This window comes from Artemia franciscana, chromosome 9, assembly GCF_032884065.1.
Source record: "Artemia franciscana chromosome 9, ASM3288406v1, whole genome shotgun sequence".
Lineage (NCBI taxonomy): Eukaryota > Metazoa > Arthropoda > Branchiopoda > Anostraca > Artemiidae > Artemia > Artemia franciscana.
This window is the reverse complement of record NC_088871.1, coordinates 6,734,735-6,755,659: the sequence shown is the minus strand read 5'-3', so window position 1 is coordinate 6,755,659 and position 20,925 is coordinate 6,734,735. Positions and strand designations below refer to the sequence as shown.

The 20,925-nt window shown below is 33.9% G+C and overlaps 1 protein-coding gene across 7 annotated transcripts in view; it reads left to right on the top strand.

The window, feature by feature from the left end:
* The window catches only part of LOC136030944 (sarcolemmal membrane-associated protein-like), an 89,552-nt gene that overhangs the window by 26,499 nt on the left and 42,128 nt on the right, over nt 1-20,925 (top strand). For all 7 annotated transcript variants that reach the window (XM_065710060.1, XM_065710061.1, XM_065710055.1 and 4 more), the window contains exons 6-7: nt 4,450-4,507; nt 7,464-7,631. In XM_065710060.1, coding sequence (XP_065566132.1) covers nt 4,450-4,507; nt 7,464-7,631 — 226 coding nt within the window. The remainder of the gene's footprint in view (nt 1-4,449; nt 4,508-7,463; nt 7,632-20,925) is intronic.

Genomic DNA, 20,925 nt, shown 5'->3' with positions numbered 1-20,925 from the left:
CTTGGACGTGAAGGAAGACTTGTTTTGTGAGGAAGAATTAGTGACAGTACTGAACGGATTAAAAAATAATAAGGCCCAGTGTGCTGATAGTATGGTCAATGAGTTTCTTAAATATTGTTGCTCTGAGGTTAGAAATAAGCTACTGAAGATGATGAATATAATTTTTAAAAAATGGGAAGTACCTAGCGATTTTTGGTAAACCCTGATTAAACCACTGTATGAGAAAGATGATAACAACGAGTGTGGTAATTATTGAGGTATTAGCCTGGTTTCTGTAGGAAGAAAATTACTTAGTATGATGATACTTTTAAGACGTGGAGATGCTGTAGACAAAGTTATAAGAGAAGAACAGTGGGGTCTTAGAAAGGGTAGAGGATATGTAGACCAAATTTTCAATCTTGGGTTAATAATTGAGAAGTCCCTGAGTTATCAAACACCTTTGGTCCTCAGTTTTATCGTTTATAAGTAAGCGTTTTATTCTGCTGATAGAAGAGCTTTAGCAAAATTCTTATCCTTATATGGTATACCAGACAAATACATTAAAGTGATTATTGCTATGTACAAGAATAACACTGTTGCAGTTATGGTAGGAAATGAGGTTAGCATCTGGTTTCGTTTAATAAAAAGATAAAAAGGTGACATTAGGCAATGAAAAGATTGATAAGGTGGACAGTTACAGTTACCTTGGTAGCATTATTAGTTAAGACGGTGGGAACAGTAAAGATGTTGGAAGTAGAATAGCCAAGGCTCAGGGTGTTTTCTCACAGTTAAAAAAGTTTGGAAGAATAGGAAGATAAATCTGCATACCGAGATTGGAATATTGGAAGCTACAGTGATGATAGTGGTCAAATATGGTCCCGAAGCATGGGCGCTCCGAAAAGCGGATGTGAATTAGCTAGATTCTTTCCAGAGAAATTATCCATGGACTGTTCTGGGTTCCCGACTGACTGGCTGTATTTCAAACAGTAGGCTGCACGAAAAGTGTGGTTTCGTCCTGTTTTTAAAGGCTATAATGAGAAAAAGGCTGAGGTGGCTTGGGCACGTTCTTCGGATGAAGGATGACAGATTGCCAAATATTGTCTTTTTCGGTCAATCATCTAGGGCTAAACGGAAAGCAGGTTGTGTATGGTTGGGATGGGAGGATCTCATAAAGAAAGATTTAAAGAAAATGGAAACTTCCTAGGAGAGTATAAAGAGGGAGGCTTTGAATAGATTTGGATGGAGGAGGAGCGTGCGTAGCTGTGCTGGCATCAGGTGGCTTGGTGCTGTGGTGGGTTGTTAGTAGTAGTAGTAGTATAGTTTTGTATACTATGCTGTTGGAACGTTATTAGCTATATAGACTATTATATCATTATTAGGTATAATTTTCTAATATCAATTTCTATTCTACAAAATAAGCATGCTCTTTTCTTTACCAATTGGTAATAAAATATAACATGTTTACAAACTTGCTTAACATCAAACATAATGATTTGTTTAATTTTACAGTTGTTATTATCGTCTTTGTAAATATATTTTTCAATGCAGGAAAGCTAAATATGCTTCTGACCATGTTATCAATCTCTTTCTTCACTGATAATAAACCTAGTTAAATTTCAAAAGAAGTAAGATTATAGTTGGAGCAGAACGTGATGCCATAAATTATACCATATACATAAATATATTATAAATACATAAAGTATATTTATATTATATAATATTATATTTATATTATTATATGTATTATTATATTATTTATATATTATATAAATAAATTAAATAAATAAATATAAATAAGCCATATATATAAAGTGCAAATGGCACTTAATCACTACTTGTGATGAAGCATAGTTGTATAGGGAGTGCTAATGGTAATTTCACGCTACAACTCAGAACACTTAACACTGGCATAACTTTAGATCAGGTTATGTAATCTTATGGAACAAACTTTGTCCTTAACGCTCGCAGTGTCAGCGTTAAGTGCAGCGTAAGTGACAGGCAGATTCTAGCTTCACATAGATTTTCACATTACTTAAGTTTATGTTGTTTTATGTATTGTAAACGAATTAAAAAACATTCTCTAAAGTATTTCACGCTTGACCAGATATAGCATCTCCGTTTCTATTCCAACATGTTTAGTTTTCAACAGTTTACTTATGAGGGTTGTGATGATTTTACACAATAATTATAATTTATTCACATATTTTTGCGCTATTCTAATGTGAAAAGAAGCATTTAAATGTAAAAGGTTATGCTTAACATAACGTAACTTAACCACTTAGCATAGAAAATTACTTACGTTGTGTGAAAGCCACTTATTATTGCTATTTTGTCACTATATCGGAAGTTGAAAACACTTTACTGACAAATTAGCGGTGGTAGTTCAGAATTGACATGTTCTATGTGGAAGAAATAAAAAAAAAAGTTTGTTGGTTTTTGACTGTTAATTTAAAAAAAATTAAAATATTGTCTAAGTGATATTTGTAAAAAAAAGCCCGAATTTCCGCTATTTTTGCGTTTGAGAATCTGTGACATTACACAGAAGTGTATATTTTAGCTATAAACCTGGTGCGACGCATCCTTGATCTTTCTTCCCGCAAAAAATACAAAATTTCATATTTAATTGATAGGAGTTTGAACCGTTTACAATAGGGGTCTCGGATATGCTGAATGTCATGGCGGGATTTTGATTAAGATCGCTTGACTTTTGGGGGGGTTTTCCACCCCTTTTGAATTTCAGGCAATGATGGGTACTGTTAAACTTAATGTATTTTGTGCCTTTGAAATCAGCATGAAAAGCCAATTCTTTTGATGTATATATTGATATCAGAATTATGTTTTTTTAGAGCTTTGGTTACTATTGGGCTAAATCAATCCTTACTTATAGGTCGTTACCTCGAACTATTTGAAAATGAGACTTTTACCCAAAAAGAATAAAATTTAAAAAAAGGTGTTAGCCTCGGACTCAAAACCATGATCCGAGATGGGAGTCTAATGGTCGATCGTCTGAACTGGCCGCGCTTGATATTTGTTTCCACACCTTTTGTGTTTCTCACTGACATACCAATTATATATTAAAGGATTTTGTAAATTCATTCGCACATCCGAAAATAAGTCACAATTAACCTGAATTTGGGTATTACCAAACCGATGTTCCTAACTTGGGTTGGGACTAAATGTAGCAAAATTTTTGCATAAGATGTATAATTTTGCATAAGATTTGAATTAAAAATGGAATAGTTGTGTGCAAGTCAATTCACGGGTAATTGTAGAAAAAGGCAAGGCAGACAGTCCAATTAAGTGAGAAAAAAACATGGCATCACTTTCCCCCCCTTCATTGCCGTTTTTATCATCTCCCACTTATGCTACACCTCTCATGCATGTCACTCCACAATGCCGAACTAGATTGAAGATTCAAGGATTTATTGAAGAGAAGAAGAAGAAAAGACAGTTGCAAAGAAGAAGTTGAGATGCATAGGAAAAAAGAGGTATAGAAGAAGCTAGGAATCTTTAAAACGTTGATTTATAGCATATAACTATGGATTGAAAAAAGCGAGAACATATGTTAGAAATTAACATTTATACAAGAATAATATTAATAAATTAATATTAATTAATATATTTAGTTAATATAATTATATATTAATATGCTATTAATTCAAGGACTATAAAATGAGCCAAACATGCAGGTTCATATCCAGGATTTTTTGTTTGGGAGGAGGGGATATTTTTCAGGGGAAGTTTAACAAAAAAAAACGTATCTAAAATCTGTTTTGTGTATTTTTATTACATTTATACGAGTTGGACAAACATTACAGGTGGAAAGTTCAAACCCTTCCCCTGGAAATGGCCTTGCAAACATGCTAAGTACTTTCCACGGCCAGCTTGACTATACAACAGAGTTAAATAGTGTTTAAGCTCACGTTAGTGAAGGAAATCCAGGCTATATGGTGAAAATTATACAAACGATCACTTAGACGGGACCGGTAGCATGTCACCCTGAAGCTTGTTGAATTTAAAATTTTGTGCCATTCAGGTAGGAGAAAATGAACTGAAATGAAATCACAAATGAAATAAAACAATAACAGTAAGTGACCCGTATCACTTTGGTTTGTCAATTTTATTTTGCCAAATTTGTGATAATATGGGTTTCCAGTTTTTTTTTAGCCAAAAGTCTTTTATTTTCTGATTTCTGTCCTTGTATTACGAGAGCAGATTCCTTGTGAATATCATGGTTACTTTTTTCTCCTTCTTTTTCTTCATTATTATCTTTATTTTTATGTTGTTGATTATATGAACTAATTGATTAATCGAGTCAATGAGCACAGGGCACTAGACATTCTAATAGTCGCTATGTTTATTTAAGAATTGAAAGAATTGATAAAAACGTTCGCTATGGTTTATTTCGATTTGATGAAAATAATGGCATTAATCTAATATAACTGTTATTTCAATATATTTTACTTTCAGTGAAGGAAGTAATACAGTGGGCCATCAGCAATTATCAGAAGTCAATCAAATTCTTCAGGTAACTTTCTTTTTTCATCTTTTTTTCAATGATTTTTGCTATCAAGCAGTTCGTGGTAACGAACTATAAGTAAGGAGCGATGCGGCCCAATAGTAACCAAAACTCCAAAGAAACAGAGTCTTGATAACAATAGATTCGTCAAAGAATCCAGTTTCGATGCTATTCAAAATATATAAAATTCATCATGTTTAATGTTACTCGTCAAAATTTACGAGCCTGAGAAAAATTTGCCAATTTTCAAAAAAGAGGAAAACACCTCCAAAATATCAAGCGATGTTAATGAAAATCATACCATCACATTCAGCATATCAGAAAACAAGCTCCTGTATAGAAACTTGTTTTTTCTTTGTTCGTTCGTTTTCCCTAGAGGCGATCGTATCGAACCAGTAATCCTAGAGTATGAGTGCGTTCATTTGATTAGAAATCAAAAGGTCTAGCGCCTTTTTTAAGTAACCAAAACTATTTGAGAGCAGCTAGCCACCCTACCATGCCTCTTTTTTCCCCAAAGTCGCCCAATCAAAATTTGGAGGGAGAGGACCGGATCTCTCGGTATTATTTAGAAAACGATCAGAAAAAAAACAAGTTGTTTCAACTGAAAGTAAGGAACAATATTAAAACTTAGAACGAGCAGAAATAATACGATTATGAGGGGGTTGCCCCCTCTTCAATACCTCGCTCTTTACGTCGAAGTTTTTTTTTAACTTTAAAAAAAAGCTTATATTCTAATTAGACGGCTCTTGTGTTTCAGGAGTCGTTCTTAAATAATTGGAACAAAAAATCAAACTTTAACGTAAAGAGCACGGTATTGAGGAGGGGTAACCCCCCTCATATACGTAATAATTTCTGTTTGTTTTAAGTTTTAATGCTGCTCCTGACTTTCAGTTAAAAAAAAAACTTTTTTTTTTATATCTAGTATGAAGTTTAAGGCCATGTTTATTATGCAGAATGCGAGTTAGTGCTTTAGCTAAGCTCCGTCTTTCTGTTTTAAAAGGGATTCGCAAGGATTTAAACCTTATACAGAAATGGTAGAGAGTTAGATTTTGCATTGTTTCAAATCCTGTATAAGACTGTTAAAGGGATCACGCCCTTCTCTCCTCTATTAGTCTCCGTATTAGTAATAAAGCCATGCTTTCCTCTTCTCCTGAAGAAGTAGCTACCGTATGTTGCATCAATACTAGGTAATAAGGAACATAGAATGGTGCAAGAAGTATGGGTAGCTTCTATTGTTTCTGTCATCAAAGTCATCTAATGTTTGGTGTTTCTCGGCATTTTTTTCAACTTCTCAATTGTGTTCTTTTGCAGAAGCATTGATCAATTACACCATTATTACCGTATTATTACGCTGAAAAAATGTAAAATGCTAGATGGCGTTGGTGGTTTTCTCTTCAATACTAGCATCAGTTTCACTCGTATAAGCTGCCCAAATTGGTAGGTGTGTCAGGGAGCTGCACAAATTGACTTGATAAAGTCGTTTTCTCCGATTCGACCATCTGGGGGGCTGAAGGGAGAGGAAAAATTAGAAAAATTGAGGTATTTTTAACTTACGAGTGGATGATCGGATCTAAATGAATTTTGATATTTAGAAGGACGTCGTGACTCAGAGCTCTTATTTTAATCCCGACCGGCATTATGCCTCTGATTTTCCTTTTAAATCAATCTATTGATTCTTAGAATTTTGCTAGAGCTCATACCATATGAACTCTTGGCTCTTCCGACCTCGTCACAAGTGTCATGTGAGCTCTTAGCTCTTGTTCTTCGATACTAGCATCAGTTTCCAATTATATAAGCTGGCCATCCTTTTTGGAATGATGTTTTACTTTAATGTCAACATTGCTATTTAGCTTATTCATTCTATTGCCCAAAAATGAAGAATCTTCATGATTGTTATTCGCTAACTAAGACAAGCCACTACACCAAATTAGAGGGGGTTTAGCCATGGATTATGGCTATCGTCTTCCTGACTGTAGACTTAATTTCATGCGTACGATGTGTTGACTTGCAAAGGGTTACTTGAAATAATGGCTTGAGGATTAACATTAGATGGTATATCCATAGCTTACTAATGCTACTACTAACAACTGTCTGTAGCACCAAACCGCTTGAGGCCAAGAGAGGTGCGCATGCTCCTCTTCCATCTGAATCTATCCGAAGCTTCCCTCTTTAAACTCTCCCAAAATTTTCCAATTTCCTTTAAGTCCTTTCTTGCGGCATCTTCTCACGCTATCCTGGACAATCTGATTTTCGCTTGGTCCTAGATGGCCAAAAAGAATGATCATTGGCAATCTGTCATCCTTCATCCTCAAAACTTGTCCTAGCCACCTCAAGCTTCCCCTCATTATAGGCTAAGAAAGCGGGATAGAACTGCATTTTTAATTCAGCTTACTTTGTATAATTTATACTTATTCATGTAACGTAGTCTTGACATAACTTATATGCTACCAATTTACTTATCATCAGGTCACTTTTTATATAAAGGCAAAGTAACTTTTGGGAAGTCAATTTAAAAGAAACAATTATTTTTTTTCTGAGCGAATGATTTTTTTTTTTAGATTTCGGTGTAGTTGCCTACCTACAAACAAAGTAATTATTGAAAAAAAAAACTGAAACCAATTACAAATATTTTGATTTCTTATTATTAGATTAAATTATTTGTAAGCTTACTAACTTTACCCGTTTTCCTCAACTCACCGGCTTTTTCATTTAAGTATTTATAAGTTCCAATTTAATATCTGTGTTCTGTAAAGTCCAATCCGTTTTGTCCCTCGTATTCACTTATATTCATAGATTCCGGAGAAAAGAAAAATCAGTTTGTATTTTTATTTCATTTTAAAAACGAGTTTAATTTGTTTTTACATTTATAAGTAGTAGTATTTTTAGTTTTGCCTTCTTTTAAGCTTGAATTTTTTTTCTAGGTTCCCCTTTTTTTGGGTTTAAATCATGAATTATTTATTTACAGGAAGCTCGGAGTCGTGAAGAGAAGCTTGAATCAAAATTAGTGGAAATTCAACGTATATTAGCTCAAACAAAAGAAGCCAGTGCTGCTGGATGGCAAGCATTGATGACTGAAGATCGACTTCTTTCGCGAATACAACACCTCGAAGACCAGTTGGCTGTCTATGTGAAAGTAATGAGTCTTTTGAACTTTTTTCTTCTCTGAAAGTAATAATTCACTCTAAAAAATTAGCCTTCTTTTTCAGTCTATTTATTTTCTATCTTTCTATCTATTTTTACCTAAAAAATCTCATTGTAAAAAATTGTAATTCTAAAAAGGGATGTCTACTGTTTTCTCCTTTGTTATCATTCGAACCAGCAGGATTGGCACGTGGTTTGAACAGCCAACTAAAAAACAGGAACGCGTTTAGTCCTATCATTGAATTTTTTTTATATTTGCACTAAAAATTCAGGCTGTATTTTTTCTTGCGTATAAGTCCTTCAAAAGAAGGGAAGGTCTTCTTTTAATAAAAATATTGATTTCTTCTAATTGTCAGTGCGTAAGTGCTCGCATGTTCAGCTAAGGGGCGGGAGAAGGAGAATCTCAAAGCTTCAGCATGCATTGCCTGCTTTAGAACATTAGAATCCCCCGCCCCAGAAACGTTTGACAGACTCGTTAAAAAACTCGAAAAATGAATACGAACAAATATTTGATGGGTTTTTGATGACTAAAATGAGTTAATTCGAAAATTTTATCGCTAAAACTTGATCACAGGAAAGGAGTCTTTCAGAGAAAAGTAGCAAAATTAGCCATAAACTACATTATTTTTCGGTGATATAGGGCTTTGCATCCATCTTGGCTAGTGATGGACTCGAGATATTAAGAAAGAGGCCTGCTACTACTACTACTACTAACAGCACACCGCAGCACCAAGCCGCCTGAGCCCAACACAGCTATGCATTCAAGAAATCTGCTTTTCTATACAAATTTCAGCCTAAAAGAAAAGTTGGATCTAGATTCTATTTAGGAGAAATTGTGTTTGTCACCAGAGCTGATAGTTCAGTTGGACTAATCCTAAAGGGAAACAAAAGTAAAGGGAAGAAAGATTTGGCTGTCTTTTGAACACGGACCAGTTATTTATTGTATCAGTACTATCTTGACTGTAGGAACGCTCCAGATGTTCACCCCTGTTAAAGCGATTAACCCTATTAATTAACCCCTTAAAGGATCACCCTATTTCATCCAATATAAATTTTTTTACTTTGTGTGGCCAAATTATTTAGAATTGATTGGGTGGTGTTCACCTTATTTCCCGGAAATCTTAGAAAAACCGTTTTGTGCCGAAGATATTGAATTTCATCTTCAAATACATATTTCCCGAATCTTTAAACTACGTTGAATAAAATGGCTATCTCAAAATTTTGACTGGATGTATTTGGGGCAACGGTGGGCGTGGGAGGGATATTAATTGCCCTCCAATCACTTCCCTATACGAAGTGAACTGCCACGTGACCAGACACGAAGCGCTGCCTATGATTTCTGGCCATTTTGAGTTTGAATTATTATTGGAATTTATTTTTGCTAGTCTCCAGTTTAATATGGCTCTTTACTATTCTTTAATGTGAACAAGCTCTGCATAAGACCTAGTATTTTTAGTAAATTCATCAATCCATTCAGTTTTATCGAAGGTATTCATTTTTTTTTTTATAAAACTTACCTCATTAAAAAGTGTGAATTTAGTTTTTTTTTTTTTTTTTTATTATTATTATTATTATTATTATTATTATAAAACATAGCAGAATTTTCATTCAGCTCAGGAAAGGGTACTCCCTAAAACTATTTTAGCATACCTTTTATGTAAGTTCCTTCCTCTGTCTTGATTCAAAAGAAAACCTAAAAAAGAAAAATATCAAATATTGGTCATAAGTAAAATCCCATACTTTTTGCAAATATTTTAAATCACTTACTTGAAATTGAAATTTATTTTGCCATGTTGACTAAAAAAAAACTTGAAAAAGAGAAATGTCAAATAATAGTAATATGCTAAAACTTATAATTTTTAAAAATAATTTATAAATTACCTATCTGAAATTGTACCTATTGTTTCTTTAAACAATTTATAAATTATTTACTCGAAATAAAAAATTTCTTTTCCATGTTGATTCAAAGAAGAAAAAATCTTATGCTAAAATCTATAGTTTTTAAATAATAAATAAATTACTTACTTGAAATTGAAGTTTCTTTATCCATGTTGACTCAACAATGGAATTTAAAGAAGAAGAAGAAGAAGTTTATTATTATTCAATCCAATACAATACTAAATACAATTCAAAATGAAATTACAATACACTTATTCCCCCTCGAAAGGCTCCATGGCCAGGGATACAAAGGGGTACAAAAAATACAAATAACAACGGCAATAAAAGCAATATATATAAGTGTTATACAATATAAGCAACAACTACAAAAAACAATGGAACATACCTGAACCTAGAGAACATACCTGAGGCCTGGGAGTCAAAACGCAGAGAAGAGAACCATACACCACAAACAGAACTCAGGGGACATCAACTCCTCAGAGGAAAAAAAAGTTATTCTATTTGAATCTTTATTAAATGACCCTTAAGAATCCTTTTAAAAGTTCCAAATGAGTGGCATCTCTGTCCTGAAGAAGGTAGTGAATTCCAGACCTGTTGACAAGCAATGAGGGGATTGAAATCTGATCGAATAGTAGGGGGTAGGCGGTATATAGATATTATTTGAAGAACGAAGGCTATATGGAGCTGAATCAGAAATAAACATAGGAGTTTTCCAAAGAGATTTTGGAAGATTGCCATGAAGCTGGTGAAAGACAAAAGAAGCACAAATAATGTAAATAGATTATAGAAGTAATGTAAATAGACCGTAGACTTAAGAGCGGTGTTGGTGAAGAATGGTTGGTGTCCATAACCAGACGCCGTGCTTTATTATACATAACAGAAAGTGACCGCAGCGTAGACGGAAAAGTAGACATCCATACAATGGGGCAATAAGAAACATATGACTGGACAAGACAGAAAAAAAGAAGTTTCAGGTTAGATCCAGGAAATGAGTGTCTAAGTTTTCGAATGATACCCAAAGTCCGTGAGACCTTAACCCTAATCATGGCTGCATGGTTTCTAAATGAAAGATTCTCATCAAGCAGGATGCCAAGACACCGGACCACCCGATTCTCTGGTCTACACAAGGAGCTTTGTGACACCTGAAGGTGTGTAAGCTGAGGGAAAGCTATACCAATTCGACAAAAAAAAGAAAAGGTGACTTATCAACATTCAAGACCAAGTAATTCGCATTAAACAATGAAATAACTCAAAAAAGAGAAAAGAGAAATGAAAAAAGAAAAGAAAAAAGAGAAATGTTAAATATTAATTATATGCTAAAACATAGTTTTAAAAAGTAGTTTATAAATTACTTACTTGAAATTGAAGCATCTTCTTCCATGCTGACTCAAAAGGGAACCTGAAGAAGAAAAATGTCAAATATTGGTCATACGCTAAAACCTATAGTTTTTGTAAATAATTCATAAATTACTTACTTGAAATTGAAACTGAAATTAAGTCTTCCAGGTCGACTTAAAGGAGAACCTGAAAAACAGAAATGTCAAATATTGGTCATATGGTAAAACCTATAGTTTTTAACGATAAATTTGAATTTACTTTATCAAAATTAAAGTTTTTTCTTCCATGTTTACTCAAAAGAAAAACCTGAAAAAGAGAAATATTAAATATTGAGCAAAAACTAAAGCACAGTTACTTCTTTCTTCAAATAGTGTTTTTTCTTGGAAGAACTGCTTTAAATAATTTAAAAATTACTTACTTGGAATTGATATTTTTTCTTCCATGTTAACTTAAAAGGGAACCTGAAAGAGAAAAAGAGGGCCTGAAAAAAGAAAAGCTTGAGTAGAGTTGTTTTATTACTCTAACTAGCAAACATCAAAATTTTGAAAAATGTCAAACATTAGTTTAAAACTAGAGAACAATTTTTTCTTTTAATAATTCATCCATAACTTGGACTAGAAGCCCCGTGACGAATCAAAAGAGAACCTAAAAAGAGAAATATCAAATTTTAGCTTTAAGCTAGAATACAATTGTTTTTTTCCTTAAACTATTTATAAATTATTTGCTTAAAATTAAACCTTCTTCCTCCATGTTCCTTGCTTAAAATGAAACTTTCTTCCTCCATAAATTCAAGAAATATCAAATATTAGTCCTAAGCCTGAGCGTAATTGTTTTTTCTTTAAATAAAATGTAAATTACTTATTTGAAATTGAAGTTTCTTCCTCCATGTTGACTTAAATGGAAACCTGAAATTAATAAATACCAAATATTAGTCCTAAGCTAGAGCACATTTTTTTTATTATTATTATTTATAGATTACTTACTTTAAATTGAAGTTTTTTCCTCAATGTTGACTCAAAATAGAACCTGGAAATAATTCATAAATTAGACCTACGTTGCCCGGGCAACGTGAAGTGTTGCGGCAACCTGTCCTGCTTCGCCGGCTAAAGTGTTGCGAGAGCAACACTTTCGTTTTGTTTCTTCGCTATCCATCAGTAATCACATGATCAAAGGCTATTTCTCAGCATTGAAAAAACAGCAGCAAAATAGTATCGAAAGAAGGGACTAAATTGACTTTGCAGCCAGTTGAACTTTATCCTTTTCAATCGTAGACATCGTGACGGATGAGAACTCGGAACAATATCTTATATAATCTAGTTGGTATTATAAAGCTATCCCTAACTTTTCAGGATCAAAATACCATAGATGACATTCTATTAATTATTACGAAACTATCTCATTGTTTTACATTCTCGTTTGTGCTTGTTTCTTAACTATCGATTAAACGATGAAGTTGTCAGCCTATCGAAGTTTTTAAAACGGTACGTTCTAAAAAGAACGCAATCAGTTATCACATGACCAAAGGCTATTAATCAGCGTTGAAAAAACAACAACTACAAAATAATATCGAAGGAAGGGACTAAATTGACTTTGCAGCCAGTTGAACTTTATCCTTTTCAATCGTAGACATCGTGATGAGGGAAAACTTGGAACAATATCTTATATAATCTAGTTGGTATTATAAAGCCATCCGTAACTTTTCAGGATTAAAATACCATAGTGACACTAATTGTTACAGAGCTACCTCATTGTTTTACGTTATCATTTGTATCCGTTGCGTAGACACTTAATTCTGTCAGATTTAAAGAGATCGAATACAATATGAACAAATTTCTAGCCCAAAGTGAACAAATTCTTACTTACAAGTCCCTCTAGACACCAGGCTCACCGGAAACAACTAAATGGGTACACCAACTAGCAAAAGTTGCAAACCCCTCATCGCTGAAGATGATTGTAGCCCAACAGCCGATTATTAATTACATTTATTGCACTGGATTATTACACTGGAACCAAATTGGGTTAACCATAAAATATACCGGAAACAAATAATAGGTACACCAACTAGCAAAAGTGGCAAACTCCTCATTGCCAAAGATGGTTATGAGCTAACAGCCGTTTCTTGCCCAATGTGAACTGATTCTTACTTATAAGTCCCTCTCCTGTGATAGACATCAAGTTCACCGGAAACAAATAAATGGGTACACCAACTAGCATAGTTGCAAACCCCTCATCGCTGAAGTTAATTGTAGCCTAACAGCAGATTATTACTTACAAGTCCCCTACATGTCTTACCACACGAACCAAATTGGCTTTACATCAAATACACTGGAAACAAATAATAGATACACCAACTATCAAAAGTTGCTAACCCCTCATTACCTAATGTGATTATTACCTAACAGCCAACTGTTGCTTACAAGTCCTCTATATGTCTCGCAATTTGTATCGGCCTAGATTTCGTTTCACTGTGTACCTTACTACTGAAGTTGTCAACCCCTTGAAACTTTCAAACTGGTATACCTCATGAAGGAATTTCTGTACCAAAAAAAGGGTGTCATACACTTTGATCAGCTCATCAAGAGCTATCGATTGCCGTCGAAAAAAAAAATCTATCTGTCTTATTTCAAAAGTTGATTTTTTTTTTTGCCATAGGCCAACTTTCTAACGTCGCCACTTAGAAAGGAGCAAAGGATAAGCTCCATTTTCTTTAGCAATGAGAGATCCTTTTTAAAGTTTATTAGGCACATCTGATACATTTTTTTTGACATAAGCCAACTTTCTAACGTCACCACTTAGAAAGGAGCAAAGGATAAGCTCCAATCTCTTTAGCAATGAGAGAACTCTTAAAGTTTATTAGGCACATCTGATACCATTTCTCTACCGCAATCCCAAGTCTGAAAAAAAGAATGATAAACTCAGCTGAAATCACGAACAGAAATGGATAGAAACAATAGATGGCAGCACTTCCGGACCCGTGGGAAAATGCCACATTTTTGCTTCTGTAAATTTTTCTATTTATCGCTCAAAGAAGATATATTGGCTGTGGGGCCGGGTAACTGCCGCATATATTTAACACTTATAGATTTTTGTCCATCTTCAATTTGAAAGTGGTGCCTGCCTGCTTGCCTGTTAGAGCGGAGCTTTCCACTCGAAAGCAGAAACATGCTTTGATTAAACGAAAGCTTGGCTGCACAACTTCAGATACTCCTCTGACATAGGCTATATAACTCCACTTCATTTCGCAAACCATAGGCTCTGGCTCGTGGACAAGCAAAAAACATCCTTTTTGGCCCCAGGCAAGAGTTCTGAGGAGCTTTCCAAACTGTAATGTCATATTTATCAATCGGGCCTGAGGTCCGCACTTTCCGTAAAAACCGCAAAGGTTGGACCCTTACCAGTTTCCAGGAATAAGCTGAGATCGGACACATAGAAGAAAAAAACGGGACAAAACCAAAGTGTTGCTCCCCGCAACACAATTACTTTCTCGAAATTGAAGTTTCTTCCTCCATGTTGACTTAAATGGAAACCCGAAAATAAGAAATATCAAATATTAGTCCAAAGCTAGAGCACAAGTCATTTATAGACTACTTACTTGAAATTGAAGTTTCTTCCTCCCTGTTGACTCAAAATAGAACTTGGAAATATTTAACTCATAAATTACTCACTTGGAATTGAAGTTTACTCTTCCAGGTCGACTCAAAGGAGAACTGAAAAAGAGAAATGTCAAATATTGGTCATATGGTAAAACCTATAGTTTTTAAAAATAAATTTTAATTTGCTTACTCGAAATTAAAGTTTTGTTCTTCCATGTTAACTCAAAAGAAAACCTGAAAAAGAGAAATATCAAACAGTTCGTGGTCACGAACTGTAGTAAGGAGCGACCCGGCTCAATAGTAACCAAAACTCTAAAAAACAGAATTTTGATACCGATAGTTACATCAAAAGAATCGCATTTTAATGTTGATTTCAAATATACAAGTTTCATCAAGTTTAGTTTCACCCATCAAAAGCTATGAGCCTGAGAAAATTTGCCCAATTTTAGAAAATCTGGGAAAATTTTTTCCCAGAAGACAAATCGCGGATGCGTGTTTATTTGTTTGTTTGTTGTTTTTTTTTTCCCCAGGGGTGATCGTATCGACCCAGTGGTCCTAGAATTTTGCGAGAGGGTTCATTCGGACGGAAATGAAAAGTTCTAGTGCCCTTTTTAACAGACCAAAAAAATTGGAGGGCACCTAGGCGCCCTCCCACGCTCATTTTTTCCCAAAGTCGTCGGATCAAAATACTGAGATAGCCATTTTATTCAGCATAGTCGAAAAACCTTATAACTATGTCTTTGGGGACGATTTACTTCCCCAAAGTCCCCGTGGGAGGGGCTGCAAGTTACAAACTTTGACCAGTGTTTGCATATAGTAATGGTTATTGGGATGTATACAGACGTTTTCAGGGGGATTTTTTGGTTGGGAGGAGGGGTTGAGAAGAGGGGGTTATGTTGGGGAAACTTTCCATTGAGGAATTTGTCATGGGGGAAGAAGATTTCCATGAAGGGGGCGCAGCATTTTCTAGCATTATTTAAAAAACAATGAAAAAATGAATATGAAAAAGTTCTTTTTTTACTGAAAGTAAGGAGTAGCATTAAAACTTAAAACGAAGAGAAAATATTACCTATATAAGGGGTTCACCTCCTCCTAATACCTCACTCTTTAAGCTAAAGTATTTTTAGTAATTTCAACTATTTATTCTACGGCCTTTGTGATTCAGGGGACAAAATTTAAACTTTAGTGTAAAGATTGACGAGTGTAAATTGACGAGTGGGCAAACCCTCTCATATACGTAATAAAAACATACGAAGATAGAAGTTTGTTACGTAAGCTAATTCGTAAGTTACGTATATCTTTTACTAATGAAAACGTTCGTAAAAACTAAAAGTTCTAGTTGCCATTTTAAGTACCCAAAAAATTGGAGGGCAACTGGGCCTCTTCCCCCTCCTTTTTTCTCATAATCATTAGATCAAAACTATGGGAAAGCCATTTAGCCAAATAAATAAATATGCAAATTGCGCTTTAATTATTCATCTGCGGAGAGTCGAAATCATAACATGGAGTAACTAAAAAACGTTCAGAAATAAATAAAAAAAACAAGTTCTTTTTAACTGAAAGTAAGGAGCGACATTAAAACCAAAAACGAACAGAAATTACCCCGTATATGAAAGGGGCTGTTCCCTCTTCAACGCCCTGCTCTTTAAGTTAAAGTTTTTACTGTTTTGCAAAGTAGAGTTGAGAGAAAGAGTCAAACTTTAGTGCAAAGAGAGAGGCGTTGAAGAGGGAACAGCCCCTTTCATATACGGGATAATTTCTGTTCGTTTTTGGTTTTAATGTCGCTCCTTACTTTCAGTTAAAAGGAACTTGTTTTTTTTTATTTAATTAAATATTAGGCACAAACTAAAGCACAGTTACTTTTTCTTCAAATAATGTTTTTTTATGCTTTAAATAGTTTATAAATTACTTATTTGAAATTTTTTTTTTCATTTTGGCTTAAATGGGAACCTGAATAAGAAAAGCTTGAGTACAGTTGTTTTATTACTCTAACTATCAAACATCAAAATTTGAAAAATATCTTAAACATTAGTCCAAAGCTAGAGCACAATTTTTTTTTTTTTACTAAGTCATCAATGACTTGGAATAAAAGCCCAGTGCCGACTTAAAAGCGAACCTAAAAAAGAGAAATGTCAAATTTTAGCCGTAAGCTAGACTGCAATTGTTTTTTCTTTAAACTATTTATAGATTATTTGCTTAAAATTGAACTTTCTTCCTCCATGTTTACTTAAAAGGAACCTGAAAAAGAGAAATATCAAATATTAGTCCTAAGCTAGAGCGTAATTATTTCTTCTTTGAGTAAAATATGAATTATTTACTTGAAATTGAAGTTTCTTCCTCCATGTTTACTTAAATACAAACCTGAAAATAAGAAATATCAAATATTAGTCCTAAGCTAGAGCACAATTGTTTTTTTTTAATTATCTATAGAATACTTAAGTAGTTAAGTTGTTGATTCTTTCTCGTTGTTATAAAAGAGAACCTGAAAAAAAGAAATATTAAATACTATTCCTACTTGTTTTTTTTTTTAATCACTCATAACTTATTAACTAAACTAACATCTTGCATTATCAGCAAAAAGAGAACCTTAAAAATGCATCATCTAAACTAACAGTCATACTTTAGGCAGAATTAGCCAATACCTGACGAGTTACTTGATTAGTCAATTATTCAATACCTGAATAAAATTATTTTATCATATTCTTCTTAGTAGTAGTATATGACATTGTTTTTTTTACTTGTATCTAACTATTATCTCTTTCTTCTTTGAACCTTAAAAAATTAAGATGTCGTTCACATTACTTCTAGGTATATACCTTTATTTGAATATGACCCATTCTGTTTTAACAGTGCATTATGTTGAGAGTACATGATGTCATATATTTCTGTCAAAAATGTAGCTTTAATTAGATTGTTAATTTCCTTGAATGTGACGTCATTCCATTTTAGGAATGCATCCTATAGATAGTGTAGGACGTTTTTAGTACAGTTGCTACTTTCTTATTCGAATATGGAATTTCTCCCTCAACTTTTACACAAAAGAGTAGGATAAACGTTGCAATGTCTCGAAACTGTTTTTTTTTTCCACCAAACAATTTATAACTTATTCGCTTGAATTTGCTTCTTCCATGTTGACTCAAAAAAGAATTTGAAAAGAAAAGGATTTTATTTTAGTCATATCCATAATTGTTGTTGTGTATTTTGAAATTATTTGCAACTTACTTGCTTGAAGCTGCAGTTTTTTCCTTCATGTTTACTCAAAAGAGGACCCGAAATAGAGAAATATTAAGTAGAATTATAGTCATATCAGTGACAGTTCTGACCTCTCCTGTGCCCAGGGCAAAATCTTGATTAGCCCCCCCCCCCTGTCTCACAAAATTTCCAAGCCAAGTTTGAACAAAATTTTCATTCATTAACAAAATTATTTTCGATTTATTAATATATTAATAATTTATGTTCTAATTATTTTTTAAATTTTTTAATAATTAGAAAGCGATTTATTAGTTATTTTCATTAATTAACTGCGCCCTCTACTTTATTTTAATAAAACACAATTTCAAAAATTAAAAAAAAGGATTTCAACCGTTAGATTTTATTTTTATTTTGCGTCCCTAAATATTCTGCGCCCGGCGCAAGTGCCCCCTCTATCCCTCCGCTAAAACCACCTCTAAATCATATGCTAAAGCCATACTTCTTTCTGACGTACTTGCTTGAAATAGCATCTTCTTTCGCCAAGGTGTCAAAAACGAACCTAAAAAGAGAAATATGAAATTAATTATTTAAAAAAGAGAAACGCTAAAACTCGTTTAACGTATGCCAATTAATATGTAACTAACTTACTCGAAACTGAAGTTTCTTTCTCTACATTGACTCTAAAGAGATCCTGAAGAAAAGCATTATCAAACATTATTCATATGCCCAAGAATAATAAAACATTTTTCATACAGTTCATAACGCACCTACTCGAAATTTCAGTGTTGGCTCAAACGTGAACGTGAAAAAGAGACTTGTTAAATATTCGTCCTATGAAACAACCTGTAGTTTTTTCAAATAATTTATAACTAATTTATTCTATGCTGAAGTTTTTTCCTCCGGATTGAATCAAAACAGATCCTGAACTAGAGAAATATTTAGTCTTAATTATGAGTTAGAGCACAAGTTTCTTTTTTTATTAAGTAATTGTAACTTATTACTTGCTTGCTTGAAATTGGTTTTTTTCCTGTCTTGCCGACAAAAAAAAAAGTAGAAACAGTATGAAATAGTAGTTGAATGATAAATTTATTGTTTTTTATGACTTACTCGTAGCTGAAGTTTCTCCCTCCGTGTTGATTTCTATGAGGATATGAAAAAGGGAACTATTAAATTCTCAGCATATGCTAAAGTATATCTTTTTTTTTCTTCGAGTAATTTATATCTCACTTTTTTTGAAATTGTTGTTCTTCCACCCTGACCCCTTTTATCTATGTTGGTAGAATACTTAATGTGTGAATTTTTTTTTTCCCTCTGTAGTTCGGGAAATTCCAATTTATGTGTATCCTTAGCTAGACATCAATATCTTGTTATAATAAATATATGCCGAATATAACTTACTTCTTTTGTAAGTAGCTTTGATTGGCCCAAAGTGATAATGGCTGGCATGCGTGTTCATACATGCACCCATAAGCATGCAGGTGAACAGGGCTCAACAGTCTAAATCATCTGTGGTTTTTCTAATGTAAACTTATCAATGTTTACAGCCTATTAATCTGAAGTTATTTTACTCTGAACTGCTTAGTTGTATTAAAATGACACCTTTAAAGTATTGAGGAAATCAAGACGTCCCCTCCGGAGCCATTTTAGATCTGTTTATACCTGAAAATTGCAATATCTTCAATGTTTTTATTTTGGATGTTTCAGGATTATAAAGTCGTTAGGGGAATACCACATGTCGAACGGTAAATATAAATTAGACCTACGTTGCCCGGGCAGCGTGAAGTGTTGCGGCAACCTTTGTCCGGCTTCGCCGGCTAAAGTGCTGCAAGAGCAACACTTTGGTTTTGTTTCTTCGCTATCAATCAGTAATCACATGATCAAAGGCTATTCCTCAGCGTTGAAAAAACAACAACAAAATAGTATCGAAAGAAGGGACTAAATTGACTTTGCAGCCAGTTGAACTTTATCCTTTTCAGTCGTAGACATCGTGACGGATGAAAACTCGGAACAATATCCTATGTAATCTAGTTGGTATTATAAAGCTATCCCTAACTTTTCAGGATCAAAATACCATAGATGACATTCTATTAATTATTACGAAACTATCTCATTGTTTTACATTCTCGTTTGCGCTTGTTTCTTCACGATCGGTTAAATGATGAAGTTGCCAGCCTATCGAAGTTTTTAAAACGGTATGTTCTAACAAGAATGCAATCAGTTATCACATGACCAAAGGCTATTCCTCAGCGTTGAAAAACAACACCTACAAAATAATATCGACAGAAGTGACTAAATTGACTTTGCAGCCAGTAGAACTTTATTCTTTTCAATCGTAGACATCGTGACGGATGAAAACTTGGAACAATATCTTCTATAATCTAGTTGGTATTATAAAGCTATCCATAACTTTTCAGGATTAAAATACCATAGGTGACACTAATTATTACGAAGCTACCTCATTGTTTTACGTTATCGTTTGTACCCGTTGCGTAAACACTTAATTCTGTCAGATTTAAAGAGATCGAGTACAATGTGCACCAAATTGCACAAATTTCTAGCCCAAAGTGAACAGATTCTTACTTACAAGTCCCTCTCACGTGATAGATATCAAGTTCACCGGAAATAAATAAAGTCCCTCTCCCGTGATAGGCATCAAGTTCACCAGAAACAAATAAATGGGTACACCAACTAGCATAGTTGCAAACCCCTCATCGCTGAAGTTGACTGTAGCCTAACAACAGATCATTACTTATAAGTCCCCTACATGTCATACCACTGGAACCAAATTGGTTTTACCATCAAATACACTGGAAACAAATAATAGATACACCAACTAGCAAAAGTTGCTAACCCCTCATTACCTAAGGTGATTATTACCTAACAGCAAACTGTTGCTTACAAGTCCTCTATATGTCTCACAATTTGTATCGGCCTAGATTTCGTTTCAGTGTGTACCTTACTACTGGAGTTGTCAACCCCTTCGAAACTTTCAAACTGGTATACCTCATGAAGGAACTTTTGTACCAAAAAATGGATGTCATATACTTTGATCAGCTCATCAAGAGCTATCGATTGCCGTAAAAAAAAATTCTATCTGTCTTAGTGCAAAAGTTGATTTTTTTATTTTTTTTTTGCTGTGCGCCAACTTTCTAACATCACCACTTAGAAGGAGCTAAGGATAAGCTCCAGTTTCTTTAGCAATGAGAGAACTTTTAGCGTTTATTATGCACATCAGATACCATTTCTCTACCGCAGTCCCAAGTC